This window comes from Haliaeetus albicilla, chromosome 3 (assembly GCF_947461875.1).
Source record: "Haliaeetus albicilla chromosome 3, bHalAlb1.1, whole genome shotgun sequence".
Classification (NCBI taxonomy): Eukaryota; Metazoa; Chordata; class Aves; order Accipitriformes; family Accipitridae; genus Haliaeetus; species Haliaeetus albicilla.
This window is the reverse complement of record NC_091485.1, coordinates 73,216,085-73,236,725: the sequence shown is the minus strand read 5'-3', so window position 1 is coordinate 73,236,725 and position 20,641 is coordinate 73,216,085. Positions and strand designations below refer to the sequence as shown.

The 20,641-nt window shown below is 38.7% G+C and overlaps 1 protein-coding gene across 2 annotated transcripts in view; it reads right to left on the bottom strand.

Annotated features, from left to right (window-relative positions):
* DENND3 (DENN domain containing 3) overlaps window positions 1–19,018 on the bottom strand; it is a 40,939-nt gene extending 21,921 nt beyond the window's left edge. Inside the window, exons 1-9 of one of the 2 annotated variants that reach the window (XM_069780137.1) lie at window positions 18,843–19,018; window positions 13,579–13,852; window positions 12,701–12,816; window positions 12,063–12,202; window positions 8,010–8,121; window positions 6,279–6,398; window positions 4,629–4,847; window positions 3,102–3,223; window positions 2,494–2,649 (exon numbers count right to left, since the gene is read on the bottom strand). In XM_069780137.1, the coding sequence (XP_069636238.1) occupies window positions 2,494–2,649; window positions 3,102–3,223; window positions 4,629–4,847; window positions 6,279–6,398; window positions 8,010–8,121; window positions 12,063–12,202; window positions 12,701–12,816; window positions 13,579–13,852; window positions 18,843–18,926 (1,343 nt within the window). In that variant the 5' untranslated portion in view covers window positions 18,927–19,018. Of the gene's footprint in view, window positions 1–2,493; window positions 2,650–3,101; window positions 3,224–4,628; window positions 4,848–6,278; window positions 6,399–8,009; window positions 8,122–12,062; window positions 12,214–12,700; window positions 12,817–13,578; window positions 13,853–18,842 lie in introns of those variants that run through there. The other variant, XM_069780138.1, reaches the window with a different exon arrangement.
* Between the last annotated feature and the right edge of the window lie 1,623 nt (window positions 19,019–20,641).

Sequence of the window (20,641 nt, the reverse complement as noted above, 5' to 3'; positions counted from 1 at the left end):
TTTAGTAACCCACAGAGGAGAACCTATATATTTAAGTCATGACTTAGGCTCTAACCCCGGAATTACATTTACATACACAGCTCCTGAATCACATACAACCCATCTGGAGTACTAAAAAGACAAGTGTACCTATCCACATAGGCAATTTGAAAGATGTCATCTGACCTCACACTGTCCGATTATATTGCATCTGTAACATGCACATGAAATATTATAGATTAGGTATTTTTTTCCTGCACTCTCAAACTTGGCTCATAAAGCCAGCAATAACCGGAAATTGTGTTAAACTAAAGAGACAGAACTATTGAAATAAAAGAGAAAGCGAGATAAGGAACTGATGCATATTTAGTATATGCATGGTCACAGCAGGCAGCAGAAGCCCTATACTATCCTTGGAAAACCAGACCTCAATAGTAACTTCTGTGCCCTAAAGGTGAGCCAGAAAAATTTGTTTCAGGAGCAGAACGTGGGAGTTTTTCAGAAACAAGCTGTTCTCTGAAATGAAGTCTGTGAGTAAGAAATGGTAAGTTATTTAAGCTAGATATGTGCAAGTGGCTAAAATCAGGGCTCCTTTTATTATTACATCTTATTTCATCTACTCACGCTGGGTATTGAGGAATAAGGAATTCCCATGAAAATACATGAATGAAGAAAATAAGTTAGTGAGCTAAGATTTGAATATAAGCACAAAAGGGGGATCTCATACCCATGCAGAGAACTGACAGGTCTCTACATCACTTGCTTTTCACAGATCAGTGATAAAAGCCCATTAACAGTTTATCAAGCCATATGGGTTCATAAAGAAGATGGTTAGTAAAAGTACATAGTTCTATATAATTCTACATAATTTAGCATTGTTTGCTTTAAACATGGAACCTCCATGCACACGAAAATACTACAGTGCTTCACTGAAGACAGTAACAAGTGCCAGCACAATTGCATCAGAGATTAACTTTCCTTCACTCCTGGACGCTGGTAGATATAGCATTAGAAGATAGAAGAAACAAGGCTGAAAAAAAGAACAAAGAAAGAAAGTTTGAAGGAAAGGAGAAAGAAAGTAAGACAAGAATCAACCCCTTCACAAAACATATTACTGCTTAGAGAGCAAAGCATCTGTTCATTTTTTTGTAGCCAAGCATTTAGTGCATTAAATCGTTCAAGCTGTTAGCAGCAAAACGCATTTCTCCTCATCTTTATCTGGAACATATTGTTGCCACACACTGAAATCCACCAAATCCCAGTGGTAGCACATCAGGTTTTAAATGCATTTCAGTTTCCACATCCAGCTAGCTATAAAGTCTGTTCTATCCTCCACACCCAGCAGCTATTGTCCTCCTGGAGGGCCCAGTCACTTGTATGAACACTCCCTAAGCTGATCCAACAAAATCGAGTAGATTAATGGAGACCTGGTATTTGGACTATATAAATTAACCCAGCACCTTCTGACTGAAAATGCTAGGGAGCATTCGTGTGAGCAATTCGGTAGCTGATCCAAAAGGGAGCACCATCTCCTGCAAGAGGCAGCAAGAAATAGGTGGGGATGGTTATCAGCACAACTATTTGCAGAACTTTGTCCATATAATCAGATTCTTTAGAAATGCCAGGTAGGCAGTTTCATTTTCACGGTCAAGTATGTTAGTATCTATGTAAAAAGAAACGAAGCATATGCAAACCAGCCATCTGTTTGCTGCACTTTTTTGTACAAATCACCTACCACACTTCCATTCCCTCCCTAAATACAAGCAAATAATAGCAGGATTTACAACCAGTACCCAGACTGATAAGATGAAGCAACTGTGGGTATCAACATACTACATTAGATTAAGAACAAGGAAAATTAGCACAGTTGGATGTTTTTCTAGAGGAAAAGGGAAAAAAAAAAACCCAACAAATCCTACTCCACATTCTTATTAAAATGTCAGTCTCAACCACACCCAATACCCAGCATTTGTTGTGCCAACACTCTGTCCTTGAGCTTAAACAGCTCCTCTCCCCTTCATTCTCATGTGGTTGCACTCTCCAAATATTTCATCCATTCTCAGCATTTGTTCAGTTAGCCAAAACACACCCAGGTGTTCTGAACTCTGGTCCCGTTTTCAGCTCTTCTACTCTGTCCCAGTTTGAATTCATTTTCCTCTAACAACAGTGACCAAGACTATGTCCAGTTAGAAACTGATATCCCTTACTGGGCCTTAAAAGCTTTTCCTAATTATGAAATATGAGGACTGCAATTCTCTTCCTGAAATCTTCACACAAAAGACATACAAGTTCAAAATTAGAACAGTTTTATCTAACATGTCCTAGCAATGTGTATGTACCTGAATACATTAATTATTGATATGCTAGCAGGACCTCCTTCTCATATTCCCCCACAAAACTTAAGAGAGATACTAAATATCTATAAAGACAGACAAAATAAGAATATTTCAGTGACAGTGGAAGTGTCTTAACCAGTATCATATGCTCTTATAATAAAAAATACTCTATCCTCACCTGAAGATATTAACAATTAACTGCAAAGTCATTTGCTGAACTTCCGTATTCAGTTTCTGTTGCCAAGCCCTTCTACGCATTTGGAGTTCACCAAGATCTGTGCTGGCTCGGAGATGGCAGAGCTCTAGATCATAATGCAGCTGAAGACTCTCCACTCTACACAGAAAAGAAAATTATCAAGTTAAATGCCAACACCAACAATTTTTTTCATACCTTTTAAAGAAACAAGTCATTTAGGCCTCACGCATCTTACAGTTAGAGCAAGTGCAAGATTGATTTGCAAGTGTTGACAAGCTAACAAGATTCCTGGAAGTCCTACTAGTACATGTAAATCACAGATTTTTTGTAAAGAACAGTAAAGTTCAGGGAATACTCCATATCAGTAATATAAAAGAAACAAGCATTCCAGGTGTTGCAAAATAATATGGTTATGATTATGACTAAAAGTTACTGTATATTAATTAATTGAAATTTTCAGTTTGCCCTTATCAAATGCAATGGGTTTTATATGAATGAAATAATATAATAATAAATAATACAAAATAAAAACTTAGAGTGTCAAGCATGATTTATGCACCAAGATAAACACAACTTCAACATCTTTTCACCTTTTTATGAAAGTTTCCGCTGCTTGTGCTGGAACATCTGGAATTTCAAGTTCCTCTTCAGTCATTTTTGAATGTGTAATATCTCCATTATCTATATTAATTAGAATTAAATCTTCAGTTTCCTTTTAACAAAAGAAAATAGAATGACTGTAAATACACTTACATTGCAAAAACATTTACTTCTCCTTTATGTACTCCTCAGACAATGAATTATTTCAGCAAGGAGGTAAAGCAGAAAAGGATTGACTTTTTTCCCACAACTAAAAGATTGTATGGATAATTAAACAATTACTTTCAAGAAAAATAAATGTCATTAAATTAATATATATTAATCTCAGTACATAAACATTTAGGAACCTAATATGCTCTTCATGTGGTATTAAATTAATACTGGATCTCTAAGCCCATCCTTGAAAAGCTATACATTATGAGGATATGTATAAAACTATATATATGTACACAAAGAAGCTCCTGGATAGCTTTCTCCATTCAGCATTTACTCCTTACTTAGCCCACGGGATGACAGGGAGAGGGAGGGTTTATATATTAGTCTCAAACACCAAAACACACGCTAATGCACAAAAAGTCACATAGAGGTAAAGCCCATGCTGATCTCTCAGTTTGCAATTTTAATAACCTTAAAGATGAGTCTGCAACACAGTGTTTATATAAGCAAACAAAATCTTTCAAATTATATCAAAGGAAAGTGCATTCTCTAATCTGTACTTATTTCTCATAGCGACGTCATCTTACTGCTAACTAAAATAAAACATTTATCTGCTTCATTTTGGACTTGCCTAGATGGACCAGTTTCACTTTGGCTTATAAACAGATGGATTCATCCAATATAAATTTACACAATTTTTCTGTGTTTGATTTTGAATACTCACAGAAACCCTATGTGACACTCTCAAAAGTATATTCATACTAGCGCTCCACTGTGAAGCTGTTTTTCTTAAATCTTTTTGGGTAACCAAGATTAATGTTACCCACTGAAAGAGGCTTAGTTAAACAAGATTCTGAAAAAAGAAGACCAAAAAACCTTCAGAAAAATTGTGAGATTATATTCTTTACATTGCTTTTTCTTATTTTATTAAATACTGAACTCCACTATGGGGAACAGCAGCATCATTAGAGTATTTTCAAGTGCATGCTCAATTCTTAAGCCAAATGCCTGGAAAAGACACCTAATTCATCCCGCACAACTCTGGGCAAAAAATAACCTCACTGGTCTGAAGGGAAACTATTATACTATACAAATGACACGCAAGTAAAATTTTTCCCCAAATGGAACCTGAACTCGCAAAAATCATGATATTATCCTGCAAAGAAAAGAAAGGTAAGGAATACAACAATAAGCTTTTTCCAATAAGCCAGTGGTCACATCGGTATGGTTCCATTACCTCTAATTTCTTCACTTCTTACACACCTAAATAACAAAAGCAAGTTTCTAGATGCATCTGAAAGAAGTAAGGGGTCAAACGCACTGCAAGTGAACAGCAAGACTAGTAATAGTCTAAAACATACCGTGCTAACTTCTTCAAAATGATCAATATGACATCCCATAAGGAAAGATGTTGGGGCCATTACAAAATCCAGCATTTGACGAGACAGAAGAGGCACAAAAGTATGTTGCCACTGAAGAGGATGAAGGTACAACATAAAGCATTCAGCAATGAGTGTCAACAGAGCCCAGTCGGAAGAGAAGAAAACTATTCTCTGCTCAGTCAAAATACAGGTCATAATCTGGAAAAAAACAAAATGCTAAATGTTTACGAAGAGTTATATCTAGAACATACTAGATATGCACAAATATTTCATCAGCTTGTGAAGCTCAGCCTCACAAGTTGTTTTTTAATAGCTACCTTAAAATGTTTATAAATGGAAATAATGTCCACTTAAGGATTCTTACAAAACTAAGAGAAGAAAACAGAAAAGGAGAGAAAATTTAAGTAACAGTGGAAGTCATTGAGAGTTTTGCCACCAATGTCAACTAAGTCAGGATTTAGCTGGAATTACTGAGAAGACCTGTCACCTTTCTTCCACAGTATTAGACCATAAAATGCCTGTAAAAAGTACCCAGACGAAGAATATAAGCAAACCTGTCTTTGATGGTGAACACAAAGACAATCTAGGTTTTAGACATCTCAGCCAAACATCTATTCCAAATGATAGCTAGTCAGGTTCCTTATAGTGCCACTGGAGAGCAGTACTTTCACAGAACAATTCAGGAAGCTATCTGGAGATGTCCACTGTTTTCCACTGGTAGAAAGGGACCCAATGGTATCTAAGCACCAAATTCAGATGCCTCAAGTTAGGTGGGATGAATTCTAGCCAAGACAACTAATGGCATACATGGGACATCTCACAGAGATACTAACATGTAAAACTCCATGCTCAAGATGCACCTATTGCAGAGGACCATTTAGGATTTGAGATAATTTCATTCACAACGTACACATGTGGGCAGAATCCCAAAAAATAAGCTAGTACTACCTACTCTTAGGACTGAGGAGGTTTACAATCATCCCTGGAAAGAGGCCTCCAATGTGCTCTTTTTAGAGGAAGTGGCACCAATAATACTGATGACCTTGAGCAACTTAATTTAACTTCACAGGTGGCCTTTGAGCAGGGAATTCAATCAGGAAACATACAAAGGACACTCCAAGCCAAAATTATTGTAAGATGCTATGAAGCACCCAAAAAATTCTTTGCAAATAGTTTTTTGTATTTTCTTGTCTTTCTACACCATTTACACTTCATTTATATGAGAGGGCCAACTGTTATCAATCCATCCTGCAGGTCCCTTTCTTACACATGAAAAAGGTTCTTATGAATCTTGTAGAAATGCATGTAATGAGAATTCAAAACAAAATCTGTCAATCAGCTTGGGTCTTTATATTTTAAAATATACTCTTAAGAAATTTAGCACTTATTGCTGACCCACAGGAGAAAAAAATCCAATATGCCTTAATCTAATCTGGTCTATACACAACAAAATATCTTAATAAGAACTGTATTTTATTGTGCCATATCTCTAATATGCAGAACTAACACTATTCTGAATTCCTGGGTTTATAATGGTTTTTGGGTAACTAAAAGTCTTGATTTTTTCTAAACCACAAATTACCAGTACTGTCAATCTCTAATACATTTTAAAGCATCAGTTAGTTTTACCTGCAGCACCTGCTCTGGCTTGAAACACAGCAACGGAAGATGAAGATCCAAGTCAATAATTGGACTGTCTGGATCCTCTCGTGAAGGAATTATTATTTGAAGTGGTTTCATATTAAATACCTGTAATAACAGATGTTTTCCATTTATTTCTTAATGAAAACATTCCCACAACACATTTAATTCGGGATTTCAGTTCCAACTATAAAATGCTAACATTGAGAACAAGAAGACAGGTATTTGCATACTGCAGAAAACTGAAATAGAAAGAAAGGGAAATAGGAAAAGACATAATAACTAGTTTGAAAGATTAGCATGGACTTTGTCTCCTTTCATTCTCATAGGCTGTTTAGGCAATAAAACTTCAAATATATATATATTCTTTTAAGAGAATTAAACTTGCTTTGTTATAAGCATAATCAAATAATGGAATTTATATTTGTAGATAAAACTGGGAAATAAAAGTATTGCTAAAACTCATACAGGAAATAGAAAAGATATGAACAAAATAACTGAGCATAGGTGCTCACGTTAAGAAGATAGAACAAGCCAAAATGAATGAGCTCTTTCAGTGTTTCAAATACTCCAGCTCAAATCTCTGGGGGCCAGATCCTGCACATGCTGCATATTCCAGCACTTAGCAGCTGGTTTAGCCAGTCATTCAGACAATTTTCCAGCTACGCTATTTCTTCCTCTGCTCCTAACCCCTCATACCAAGTCAAGGAAACCAGCTAAAGAGAAGTCCGTGGCTGAAGCACTGCCTCCCTAGAAGCCATTTCAGTAGACAAAAGAGTGTGGTGAAATCACTGACTCAGCTAACATCTAGCTTGACTTGGGAAGGGTTATAAAGAAGAAAATACAGCCCACACATCTCAGCTTCTACACTAACACAAATGTTTATGTGAGTTTCTCCTCTCAGCTAGGTCTTATGCAGGCAGCAGCCAATCCAGAACATTTAATCTGCTCACCAGAACATTAAATCCACTGCACACTGTTCTGCTTCCCCAGAGTCATTTAGACAGAAGAAAAGAACAAGTCCAGAGCTGTACGTGTTGTTCCAGCAACTGATTTCCTTGGCCTCTTTCCTCTCACAGGGACTGCACTACTTCTCAGTCACACAGCTGCACTGCACGTCCACCCATCACACAATCAGGATGACAGCCATGAGCATCCACATCAGGCAGCATGTCTTGATATCAGACACAAGAAAGGGAACTCCCACACTTTAGTTGAGTGATAGTTACATCATTTACTGGAGTTTATACATGTGTATTTAGTGAGATGGCAATGCCATACTGTGCAGGTGAAAGGTAAGCTTCCATTCTTATAGAGTAATTACAGACTGGAGCTTCCAACTGCTTGTAGTAGAGATTACGTGGGCTGCCCCTCAAGAAACCAAAAGCTAGATTATGCTGTCCCCAGACCTACCCAGGCATCATCTCAGACAGTAAATAGTTGGCATGAGCCAAATCCTTCCCAGAAGAGTATTAAAAATTAAACAGCATAACCAACTGGCATGCCAGTGCCCAAGCCTGCACCTTGGTCACACTGTTATTTTATGTACTAATAATGCATAGCCTTATTTTCAAAGCACAGGTATTGACATCAGTTTTATATCAGCAAGTACAACCTCTGACCTGACAGTGAACGTCCCCCAATTTATAGAAAACAACATCTTAGTGCTTTCTAAGACATAATGTTAAAGTAATTATGAAATTCAGCATCAGTAATTACCAAGTGGAGTGGTCCTGGTGGCGGGCTGGGTATTAAAAATAACTTTGCTGCAAATTCTTTTATGTGCTCCTCAACATCTAAATCCTTGAAAGGTCGCAGTTGCACTAGCAAGCTGAAATTAAATTATAGAAAATAACTTATAAATAGTAACATGCAGACAGAAAAAAAAGCCTTTTTGCTGATAACCAAGAATTAAAAAAAAATTATTAGGAGCAATGAAGCTATTATTCCAGCTAATTAATTTCTAGTTTATTAGATACTTTAGTGGCTCCATTTAATTTTAATGATAATGCTGTGTCAGAAGCAGGTGGGTTTTTTACTTCCATGCATAAAATACTGCTGTATCATATATATCAGAGGATACAGATAGCACACTGGGTCTTATGATGGCAAAGAAAACCTAGAGGTGAAATGCAGCTAAAGGAAGTTTCTTACAGAGATTGCTTGAGGAACTAAACACCCACAGCTGCAACATAGTGCCATGGTGTTTCTCCCATCCCAAGCACCAAACATCAGCTCTGGGATGGAGTATCAGAGGAAAAGAGAGGTTGTAGACATGGGCTTAACTGCAGAGGAATGTGAAGCAAGAGCCATATTTAGTGTAAGGCCTGCATGAACACTGCTCTTTGCTATTGTTCCTACCCATACGAAGAACAAATACAGTTGTGCAAACTTGCCAAATGTTTCTGTTTGAGAACTGCATTACCGTAGCTGTGTCAAAGCCACAAAGGTCATGCAGTTTATATTGTACGCCAGATCAATTAATGAACATTTAAACATACACACTATTAAGACTGCAAACTGTTAAGTCCAACAGCATTTCTGAAATGTAACAATTAAGAAGTTAGATATTTGTAGTCAAAAAGGGCATTTTGTTCAATGTAAGATTCATGTGCCTATTTATAGCAAAAAAACCAAAACCCAAACCTTTACAAAATCAGAAATTTAAGTCCGCAAAACCATACATATAGAAACCAGGAACTTAATATGGTTATATTCTCCCTTGAGGTTTTATTTCAGTTTGCAGTTTTACTGGTTTCCTGCAGAATAATAGCTGCTCTTCAGGAAGAAAGTGGTCTAGAAAGGAACTGAAAAGGTCAAGAGATATACTAGAATCCAGGACATCATATTCAGGTATTGCATTTAGATTCCAGAATAAAAATATTCTGTCATATATTACTGAACTTTTAACTGCATTAATGAGGCATTTAAGTTCACTAAATTCACATTTGGAAACTACCCTGGGCTGTGTACTAGGCTGTTGCCCATATCTCCAAAAAGCCCATCAGCTATTCAGGGGCACAGTGAAGGCAGGGTGAGGGGAGTTTAAGAATTACCAAAGAAAACCAGATGGTAGAGTCATCAATTTAAACACATATGCTCTCACCCTTGGTAATGCCTTAGATGTGGCCTAAGCAGCATAGGTAGACCTGGGGGTTTTTGTTGGGTTTTTTGGGGGGGGGGGGGGGGTGAGACAAAAAGCACATATCAACACATCTGGTAAATGTTAATAACAGAAACAACCTGCCCCGGATGCTGAAAAAGCAGGAGATGTACAGAAAGGACAGTAAGAGCTCCCTAATCAGTACACTGTGCCCATTAATGCAACTTAATAGCAGCTGACAGCTCTGCACTGCAAATGTCTGCTGAAATAAATGAAGTAATCTCTAAAACATTAAAGCGGAGAGCTAAGGAGTTTATGAACCTTCCATTACCGCTATTAACTGTCCACAGACAGATGTTTCAGAAAGCAAGAACATCTAAGAATAGGTCCTTTGTACTGCCTCAATGCTGCGAGCTATTTGCACACTTCCACCTTTTCTCAAGACATCTGAAAGGACTAATAACAGGTTGGAAGATTTACTCTGTGAATGGAGCCTATTCATCCACCCAAGACAGGAGTTCATCCAGAAAGATATTACTGTCAGGAATATTTCACTTTTCATGTAGGGTAACAGACTGAGGTAAAACTACCTGTGCAAAGTGCCAAAACGTCTCAATTTAAAACTGAACCTTTTCAAATAATTATGTAGAACAATCCAACAGTCGCAGTATTGTGAAACAGTCTAGATGCATATCTTCTTGCTTTGGAGAGAGACAGACACAGTCCATTCAAATTGTTCCAGATTTGGAAGCATTGTACATTAGTAATATGTGAATTAGTTATAAAACTATTTGCACAGAATATGAAGACCTTCGTTACTATGATGAAAGTTTGCAAGTTTCCCTTGCAGTTCAAAGCACCTATGTGGATTTATAGCTTGATGTTGCCTTTATACCTCAGTTTGGTCTCAGTTTTCAGTTATGATTTCTACTATAATCTGCTATTTGAAAAAGTTTAGGAACCCAGGTTTTATCTGGGAATACTTATGATGATAAAATACCTTTGAGGACTGTTCTGAATTAAAACAAGTACCACCTCACCTATAAGCAGTCCTGTGCATTGCAGGTCCTGCGGAAAATAAGCTACACACAGCAGTATTCTGGAGGAAAATGAAATGTTTTGCTGCAAAAAGGTCCTGAATGGAAACAGAACCCCTTTAGATCCTACTTCAACATCAAGCCTTCATTAACACTAACAAATAGCATTTTTCTACTAGTTCTCATGAGAAAAGGACTACACACTAGAAATAGGTGGTTCGAGGTCCACCAGCAAGTGTTTTCAAATCCACAGACTCGCAGAATGATTAGTCAGTTGAAGCATCCTGCAAACCACCACTGAAGCATACCAAGGATACAAGTGCGCTGTTGAATGTGTTATTATTTGTTAAGTATAGGAGGCACTACTACTTGAGTACACTGAGTCAATGAAAACATTTAATTAGATTTTTAACCCATTGGCCACCTGATTACAGCTAAGGCAACCAAAATGAAAATTACTCCCTTTCTGGCTTGCAGGAAAACAATGTCAATGTTCTGTAATGTTACAAACGGCTGAAACATCCCCAGCTGTACAGGGTACTGTGCTCAAAGTATATAATAGATGTCTTTACTGTAATTGCTTATATTCCATTCAGAACAGCCACACATCCCAGCAGCAGTTTCAGGCCATATAGAAAAATTTCAGTAATGCAACCAAAATAAGAAAAAATGGTACCTCTCCATCCCTTCCTTTCCTCCCACTTAAGTATACTCTGGCACAGTAAAATACCTTTTCTAAAAAATTAAAAAAAAAAAAACCAAAAACAAAAAACACAAAACAGAAGGGCAGATATTCTGAAATTATCTATCAAACAGTATCGAGGAAAATATGTGGTGATTATGAGATTTAAAAACAAAAACAAAAAAGAAAAAAAAACACAAAAAAAAAAACCAATGCAGAAGAAGATATTATGAAAACTTAATCAGTTGAGTTTCCAGTGTGGTGAGAAATGCCAGCACCAAATGCAGCTTTGTCACTTGGATTCCCCCTTTTCTGCCAGTCACATACACTTTAACGATAAAGCAACACACAACCTCAAAATAAATTAAATTACTAAACAATAAGACAGATCCATGTTCACTTACCTTTTAACTCATCTACACTGCAGAGTATTTGAGTGTTTCTAACCAGTGAAGTACTCTGTATCCTAAGATTTTCTCTCCTAGTTCTACGACAGCCAAGTAACCATTATACTCACGCAAATGACTTGGATTATTTAGTTAAAGAATAAAGTGTAATTAACTGCTTATTAATGCAAATAAGGACATGAATATATATTTGGTGCATTATAAAGAGGTTTTTGTGCTTTCAAAGTGATTTTCACCAGCATGGCAAAATTATAGTTAACCCTCTTCCAAAAAAAACAGAATCTTTGAGAAATCTGTTCCCTGCAAATTAGTATTTTCTAGACTTACCAAAAACCTAAAAGAAAATGAAGACCACATCATAACTAATTTACTTGATATTTAGAACTTGCGCTTACTGTCTGGGTAACATTCACATTACATTTCTTCTTTTCCTCTCCCACACATCTCACACCACCATAACTATCCTGACCACATAATGAAAATTCATGTATTAAAACCTGCACAGTTATTTCCAGGAGAAACACACAGGATAGCAAGTCTTACCAAGAGAGACAATCCTTAAGGGCATTAAAATATGGATATCTGGATATAACACAAATAGCGAATGGTACAAAACAGACAGGCATCTTCCCAGTCTGCGCAGAGTCCCAGTGGGCCTGTCCATTCAAGGAAGTACAGCCATCCTGCAAGAAAACTACAGATTAATGTGTTTATGTTAATCATGAATTTATGGCTGATATTTTCTGAGAACCCAAGAGATGTGACACCCAGTTCGCTGTGAATTTGAAGGGTATTTGGATGTCTAGCTCCCTCAAGCTCTTCAGAAAAATGTCAGCCTACAAGACTTAGACATACGTATTAAAAAGAATTTCAGCGCAAAAGATATTTAGAAAGAACACAGGGTACAATCTTCACCAAAAAAAAGTCCAAGGGACAAAGTCTGCTCTTAAATATTCAAAACTCCTAATTGAAATCCAAAACAGCTTTTCCTTATGCAACGCTGTTCCAATGGACTTCATTTACAATGGCAATATAACGTATGATTTGTTCTGTATTCCTACTAACATAAAAACACATCTGTTAACTAATTTCATAAATTAAACCTGACATTATTCTCAGTGTTTTGTTTTATTTTATATCTTTTAATACACTTTAATAAAAGCATAGGCTAAACAACATACTTGCATAGGCTGGTAGTACTGTGCAACAACACCGTATGTTCTGTTACCACAAACGTCTGTGAAGACCAGGAAATGAATGTGGTCCTCTTTTGATTCAGAAGTTATATAAAGTCCTCCTGCAATGAAGGCAGAAACCTCTTTTTAACTACATATTTAACTACAGCTGCTTGAAAAGCAATTCTTGACAAATACTGCACATTTCCACTTAATTTCAAGAGAAACTACTCATTTTAAAGGGATTAAAATGCACATATACAGTCCCTCAAGCTCTTCAGATCTAAGGGTTGTTACAAAGGCTGTAAGCTGCACATTACTGAAGCAGCAAAAATACTATATAATTATTCTGCATTTTAAGTAGCAAAATAAAACAGATCAGTTTTGTTCACTTTTTTTTTTTCTTTCAAGATATTATAAGATCTGCAATAGTGACAGGCATGTTAAAATTCCTACAACTAAACCTGGAGGAGACAGCCACTACTTCAGGTATATCTTAATACCAAATGAAAAGTGAAAGAGTACTTAGTCATTCTAGGGGGGAAAAAGAATTTTAAAAGTGTGTGCATGTGTGCACTTCACTCAAACCAAGATTTACCAATAAGGGCTAAAGTAACTTTCAGCTTCCCACTCTTGCAGGTGTTGCAGCTACTATTGCTAATAGATCTGTTTCACACAACATAACCATACAGAGTAAGGGCATCCCATTCAGGTTAACAGCTACTTTCATCACACAAGCAGACACAATTTTTATACTGTGAAATACAAAGAGATAGAGAAGATGATCTTAAAAAAAAACCCAAACAAAACACATTTGGCTGTACTATGGGTCAACAAATATATAATAAAACAGATGTCATTAAGAAGTGTGAACTCTACCATACCTGGGAAGCATAGCTGTGGCAAACCAATAAGATCAATGTCCACTGGAACTGTAATTTCTTCAGTGTCAGTTGCTTTCTGCTCCCCATTGAGACTTTTGACATTTTCAATCTTTGGCCTCTCTTTTTTCTTTCGGAAAGACCGGCGTTTACTTTTATTCAAGTTATTACCAGCATTAATCACCTGAGTATCATCTCTGCTGATAAATGGAGGCACAAATACAGAAAGAACTTCTGGATCAAGGGGAGGAAGACTTTTGGGTTTTCTTTGAGTACCCTAAAAAAAAACCAAACAAACAAACAAACCACCACTAAGTTGACACTCCTCCTCCTCCTCCTGATAGTTTTTTTAAACCATTTTTAGCCCTGTTTTCTCTCTACCCCTAAAATTGTGGGTTTAGAATACATTTTTTCCTCTTCCTAAATAATGTTTTTTTCCCCTCTAATTTCTTGCTTTACATATGTTAATGCAAGGGGAACAGTCTGGGCATTTTCAGTAGGCAAAGAATCATTCTTCATCATTCAAAATGCACCGTATCAATATTATGCCTTTGGCATAAGAAAACTAACAAACATCTAATACAATATTTCCTCCATTGAACCGTTAGGATATACTTAATCTGTACTTAAAATAAACACTGGTAGGAAGAGAAACCAGGCAACAAATAAATAAAAACAAAGAAAAACAGCTGAACTCCCTAGATAAGTCATTGTTCAACTTTAGGAAAAGCTACATTTTTACTCAAAATAACGTTGACAAGAAAAAAAAAAACACTACACAAGCTTTCACAAGACAACTTTTAACTTTATAAGGCAATTAGGAAAGTACAACTAAAAACAGCAATCACTGTTACAATAAACACAATTTTAAGACACTGTACAACATGAAGCCATGAAAATTTCTCCATACAATGATGACTAAGTGGAACAGGCATCCCAAGAGCATGTACAAAATCACATTTTTTTAGTAGGCAGCTTTGTAAAGTATTACTGCACTGAAAGCCCTTGCTGCCTTGCTATGAAAAACCTGTGGAGGATGTGATCAAAAGAGGAGATTTCCTTGTACTTGGGAACTCTTTTTGTATTCTTGACCATATGGTAGAGACAAGCAGCTGCATTTTCAATTACTTCACTGCAATTTTAATTCTTCCTGCAAGGTCAAAACAGCAAGTAAAAGCTTTGCTTAGTCAACGGATATTTGGAAACAGGAAAGCCGAGCCTCACTGTGGCTAAAAAGCTGTTTCAACTTTTTGCTAACTGATTCAAAGACAGATGAAGCATACATGCTGCTTCTACCTTCAGACATGATGCATCAATATTACTCGTATTTAAGATATTCCTTGAGAACCAATGCTGGCGTCTCTCATCATTTCCCTACTTTTTAAAGTAGCTACAACACACAAAGCTCTATTGCTTTACTGAAGCCAATCTTCCACCATTCAAATTTTGGAACAGAAAGTCTCAGCTTATTTGTCCTAGTAGATAAGTCCACCAGTTGTCTTCTTCACATTTGAGCATCATAGGAAAAATGAGAAGGAATATTTACCTTCAGGACATATTAGTTACTGTACCTTAAGCTCCACCATATGCTATAATAGCATACTTGAAAGAAAGCGTTTCAATAAAAATAAGTGAAAAAACACTCTTTTAATGAACACAGTGTCTGAAGTAGAAAGAACTCAGAGTGAAAAAAAAAAAGTTCAGATAAGTATCCACTGGGATATTCAAAAGATAGCAATGACTTCAAAAAGCACGTTACAGTTTGGGGTACTGAGTGTCACATCTTGCCATGCTAAAAATTTCAAGTGTCATTTTCCTTAGCTGGAAGCTGACATCCATTTCACATGAAGAAACTGGAAATGCAGATAAACACAATTACTCTCAAAACAACATGCAGCTAAACATTTCAGAAGGAAATTAAGATTTAAGGCTCAGCCCTGAGGCTGTCATGCAAGAAAAACACAGACCTACTCAAACAGTAGCAATCTTAACTTGGCAGATTTACCCTGCAGAGGTCTTCATACAAAGTTGCTTTGACAGGGCAATCCCTGACTTAACTGAAGGCATCTCTGTGCTACAAAGTGCTGGACGACAGCCAGTGATTTAATAGCCTCACAGTGTAACAGCCTCTAAAATGCCAGGTCCTCGATGTCTTGAACTACAACAGAGGCATTAAACGCCATTTTTTTTTCCACAGAACAGCACTGTCAGCACTTTCACTGACCCAGTGACTCAGTCATCAGCATTCAAGTCAGCTCATATTAATGTCTACAGCCGAAGTCATATTTTCTTACCCTTTCAGTTCAGGGATAATGAATAGGCAGCAACACAACAATATTCACTTGTTTCTAATATTCTTTGAACATGTATGTTCTCTGCTTCTCCTGTTACTTCTTCAATTTGAAATGCTTCTCTTCTGATGCTTTTTACTATCAAATGTCCTTGCATCATACACAGCTTCTTATAAAGACTAATGCATTTTCTTTCCTGTAATTCTTCAAGATTCCACAAATCAGGGATTTATTCCATCCCTATTTACTGATTTTGTTCCTGTAACAATGGTGCTGTATAGGACGCAGATAAGAGACAGACTTTTTACGACGACTGCGCTATTTTAGACACAAACAAGAAGTAGTGTGTTGAAACCACAGATCGGAGTGTGACCTCAGCTATTTGTTGTTTCCTTGATCTCATTCTCCTCTTCCCATCACTGAAGAAGTTAATTTCATTTTGAATGTCATGAAAGAACTGGCTTCTTTAAGGAATAATTGGGCAGGGAAAAGTATGAAGCCTTAGAAAAATTAGGTTGGGAGGAACCTCTGGAGGTTCTAGTGCAACCCTTTGCTCAAAGCAATGACAACTTTTAAGTTAGATTAGGTTGCTCTGGGTCTCATCCAGCAAAGTTTCAGAAATCCCTTAGGAAGGAGATTCTTCCCCCCTTGTGCTCCAGCACTCATATAGCTTAGCTTCTTCTGGTCTTGCTCCCATTTGTCAGCAGTTCTCTGGTATCAAGGTACCCAAATGTGGGACAGTATTCCAGATATGACCTTGAGAGTGTTGAGTAATTATAATAATAGAAATAATCTCTTCCCTTCACCTGTGAGCTATGGTCCTGATGATGCAGGCCATTACACAGTTATTTTTCACTGCCACAAGTACACACTGCTAACTAATGCTTAACTTGATCACACCTCATTTCTTTCACACAACTTGACACCCAGGGGGGCATTACAGAAGAAGGAAAAATTGTTTTGGTGGTTATGTCTACATTAGCAGGGCCAGAATGCATGATGCAGACACTGTTAAGAGATAAGATCTGTACCACTGACTGTGGTAGATAGATACAGAACCCAGCAATGGAGCCAACAGGAAGATCTGAGACATCTCACAGACAACTTGCACATCATACTTGCCATATCAAACCCCGGCTTTATAAATGAAGATAACTTAGGGGAAAGAAGTCTTAGCAAAGATGGCTGTATGATCCTCACCATTATACATCTCATTCTTACAAAATACACACTTCCAACACTGAAAAACTAATCTCTAGCTGAAAATAGCGGCCTGTTATCTCTTCAAACTGAAATCTTGGAGTGACTATTATCTCGGCAATAAGGACAATTGATGGATGACAGGAACTCCAGTTTCATGAGCGTCAGTGCAAAACTGTATCTTTTTCCCTGGAATCCCCACCCGACTTTGGGAGTGGGTTATATGTTCCCACTGACTTAATTGACTTGATTACTCCATATTGCAATAGAGTTAAGAATGCACAAACACTCTTTCAAGACCAAGATTTGAAGCACTATCAAGATTTTCACCCTGCTGTTTCATCTGTAAATATCATCAGAGGTCTGCTACTTTCCATCGAAATGTTCTTATTTTCTGTCAACAAGGTCTCTTCTTTCTACATTCACTGAAATTAGACACAAAACATATTCCACTATTTCATCATGTAGATAGTTCTGCAGAAGGAAAAGGAAGTGGAGTAAATCTATACAGTTGCCCTAAGACAGTGATTGAAATCCCTGTGGTTTAACAGCTTGCAGGGACGTTACTACAGTTAATATTGACAAGCGTAGGGACTACTTTCCTTTCTGACACTCCATTTTATACCTTGAGCAAAGAAACAATTCAAAACCTGTAGCGTGATCGGAATGGCTTCTACAGGTTTTTTGGAAGCAATGAGATCCAACTGAGCAGACTGGAATGAAAAAGAAATTCACCTTCTTTTGGGTTTACTTCTCACGCAGGTGCTGAAACAACACATACACACTGATTTCAAAAGTCTGGTGGTGACATTTATGGCACAACTGTTTTCCCAAGTTGAATGTATACATGAATGAGATGCTGGAATTTGAGCCTCTCCTTAGCTGATATTACTTAAGAAGCTGACATCAACAAAAGCCATCTCCTGAGCGAGTGAGCGGCAACAAGTTTAACAAAGACTTCTTTATCTAATGCTATTAGAGCGCGCAATCAAATTCAAGTTCAAGCAAGACAACCGAGATCCCTGGGAGCAGCTTGGCTTTTCAGCAGGTGCTGGCACCACAGCTACTCCCACAGCGGGGCAGCTCACAGGTATCTAACAAAACCATCAGCACATTTTAACAAAGCAAAATCAGGAAGAGGATTTTGTTAACTCACATGTGAAGCGGCTATAGTCATAAGCAAATTACAAACCACATATTCAAAAGAGAAACCAACCCATCAACTTCTGCTGTATCTGAATTAACTCAGGTTGTGCCAAAGTAGAGCACTAAGCTCACAGGGATTTAGACCTCTTGTTACCCTCAGGATACAAATTACCAGGCTTTATTCCCCTATCTTTAGCTTTTATCTCCAACGGAAGACGGGAAATGGGACATCATCCAGTAAAGGATATGCACTGTTCAAGCATTTTGCTGCTCCTGCTTATGTAAAGTTACATTGCATTCTTCATCTAAGCTCAGACCTTTGAAAAAAGTGCAATTACTTAAACCCACTACCAAACTATCCCTACTTTGCTGATGATCGCCTGCCAAAACAAGTTTTCTTTAAAGTACGTCAGCTCTATGCAATAACAGCAACGCAACCCAATAGTTTTACTCAAGTCCGTACAGGGGGGGAAGAGAGGTCCGTCCAGGGAGGAGCTGACCGGGCTCAGACTCCGTTTAGACCTCCGAGGAGAGAACCGCGCTGACAGAAGCTGCCCCACAGACCAGCCGGGTCAGAGCCGAGCCCCCCCACGCCCCGCTCTCCCTTCCCCGCACCGAACCCCCTCTCACCTGGAGGAGCGCCCTCACCCGCTCCCTGCGCACACCGACCAGCAGGCAGATCTCCAGCAGGCCCGAGGGCAGCACGTCCTCCATGGCACAGCGGGGCAGGGGCAGCCGGGACGCGGCGACTCCTTCCCGCAGGGCCGCTCGGTCCCTCCCCGCGGGCCGGACCGCGCTTCAGAGGGACGGGGGAGGGGGAGCAAAGCGCCCGCTCCCTCACACAGGCAGGCGCGTTACACAGCAGCCCTCCCCGCCCCGTCACAGCATCTCACGCCCTGATTGGCTGTCTCTCCCGTCGCTCTGAGGACCTAGGACCAATCAGAACGGCAGCGCGTGGCCGCGGCGGGCCGTCGGCCCCCACCGCCCGTTGGAAGGCGGGGCGCGTGAGCTGAGGGCTGAGGTACTGCCCGCCTCAGCGCTGCGCGGCGCTCCGGGGTCTCCATTAGTCCCTCTCTCCTCACCGCGTCTCTCTGCCTCGCCGGGATACCCCCCCCCCCCCCCCCGCCCCGGGGAAGACATTTCCCGACCCAAGGGGGAGTTCATTTTTCTCCCGGCCAGCTACGGGCTTATTTCCCGGTGGGGTTGTTGGCCCAGAGGGGCTGAAGTGCCTCAGGGCTGCCCGTCGCCCGCGCGTCAGAGAAGTGGTTGAAGTCATGGCTTGGTGCTTTGATAAGTGGTGCCATTCCCTCCTGTTTGCTCCAGGTGACTCAGCAGGGGTATGTGACAGCCACTAAGTAAGAGTCTTAAATTTATCATGGGTAACAGTTTCAATGAACTGTAAGCACAGAGCTGGTGGCAGTCTGCGTGGTGCTTTCACCCCCGGAGTAGCAGGGTTCTCGGAGCTGCCTGCACAGTAGAGAAACGACATAGGGGATTCCGGGATTTCTTTTTGAGCTGTTTAATCTAAATAGACAATGAGTCACCCTGTATGTGTTGGCTCTGTGTAGATCTTGACTGAGAGAAATGTGTTTCCTCTGGAACCGGTGCATAAAGTACCCAAAACTGTAGAGAGGAGTCTCACTGAAACTGAAGGTATGAGAGAGTTTCATCACAGCCACAAACTTCTTTTGCGGACTAGTGTTCACGTATTTTAAATGCAAAAAAACCCCAGTATAAATGGCTCCAGGCTTTCACAAGTTTGTTATCAGTCCAGGGTTCAGAACAAACTTCTTCAACAAGTACAAAGAACATCAGAAACACAATGTGTGGTCTTCATGGGGATTTTATTGTCTGAATTTCTGTGGTGTTAAAGCTCAGAATTATATGGCCTCCAGCGTTCTTAAATTTAGAGGAAGTGCAGAATATAGGAAACTATGTTCTTATAGCACTGACTAAAAGAAGGAAATTCTTGAAAACCTGGAAATTCAGGGATCACTTTGAAGAAGTGATAGAAGAAGATCATAGGCTCAAAGATTTATGTTAATGACCTTTAAGGTCATAAGAGGTTGTTAAAATCATCTTGTTTAGCTTGTGTAACCCAGGCCACAGAATCAGAGTGATTCCTGTATTAAATTTGTAACTTCTGGGTGATGCCATGAGTTACTGCAATGGAGATTACTAACAGTCACTGTTAAAAGTTAGGCATCTCATTTTTAGTTTCACTGTTTAGCTTAGCTTTTTGCCACTGTATCATGTTACAGTTTGCCTGCTGTTTGAACAGATTCTTTACTACGAAAAGATTTCTCCTTGCAGAGTTCAAGATTGTTAATCTCAGTCTATTTTTAAGAGATTATACAACTCACACTTTTTAAACTTCTTTCCTCATCACTTGTGTGCATCTTTTCTCAGCCTTTTCAGATTTTTACAAT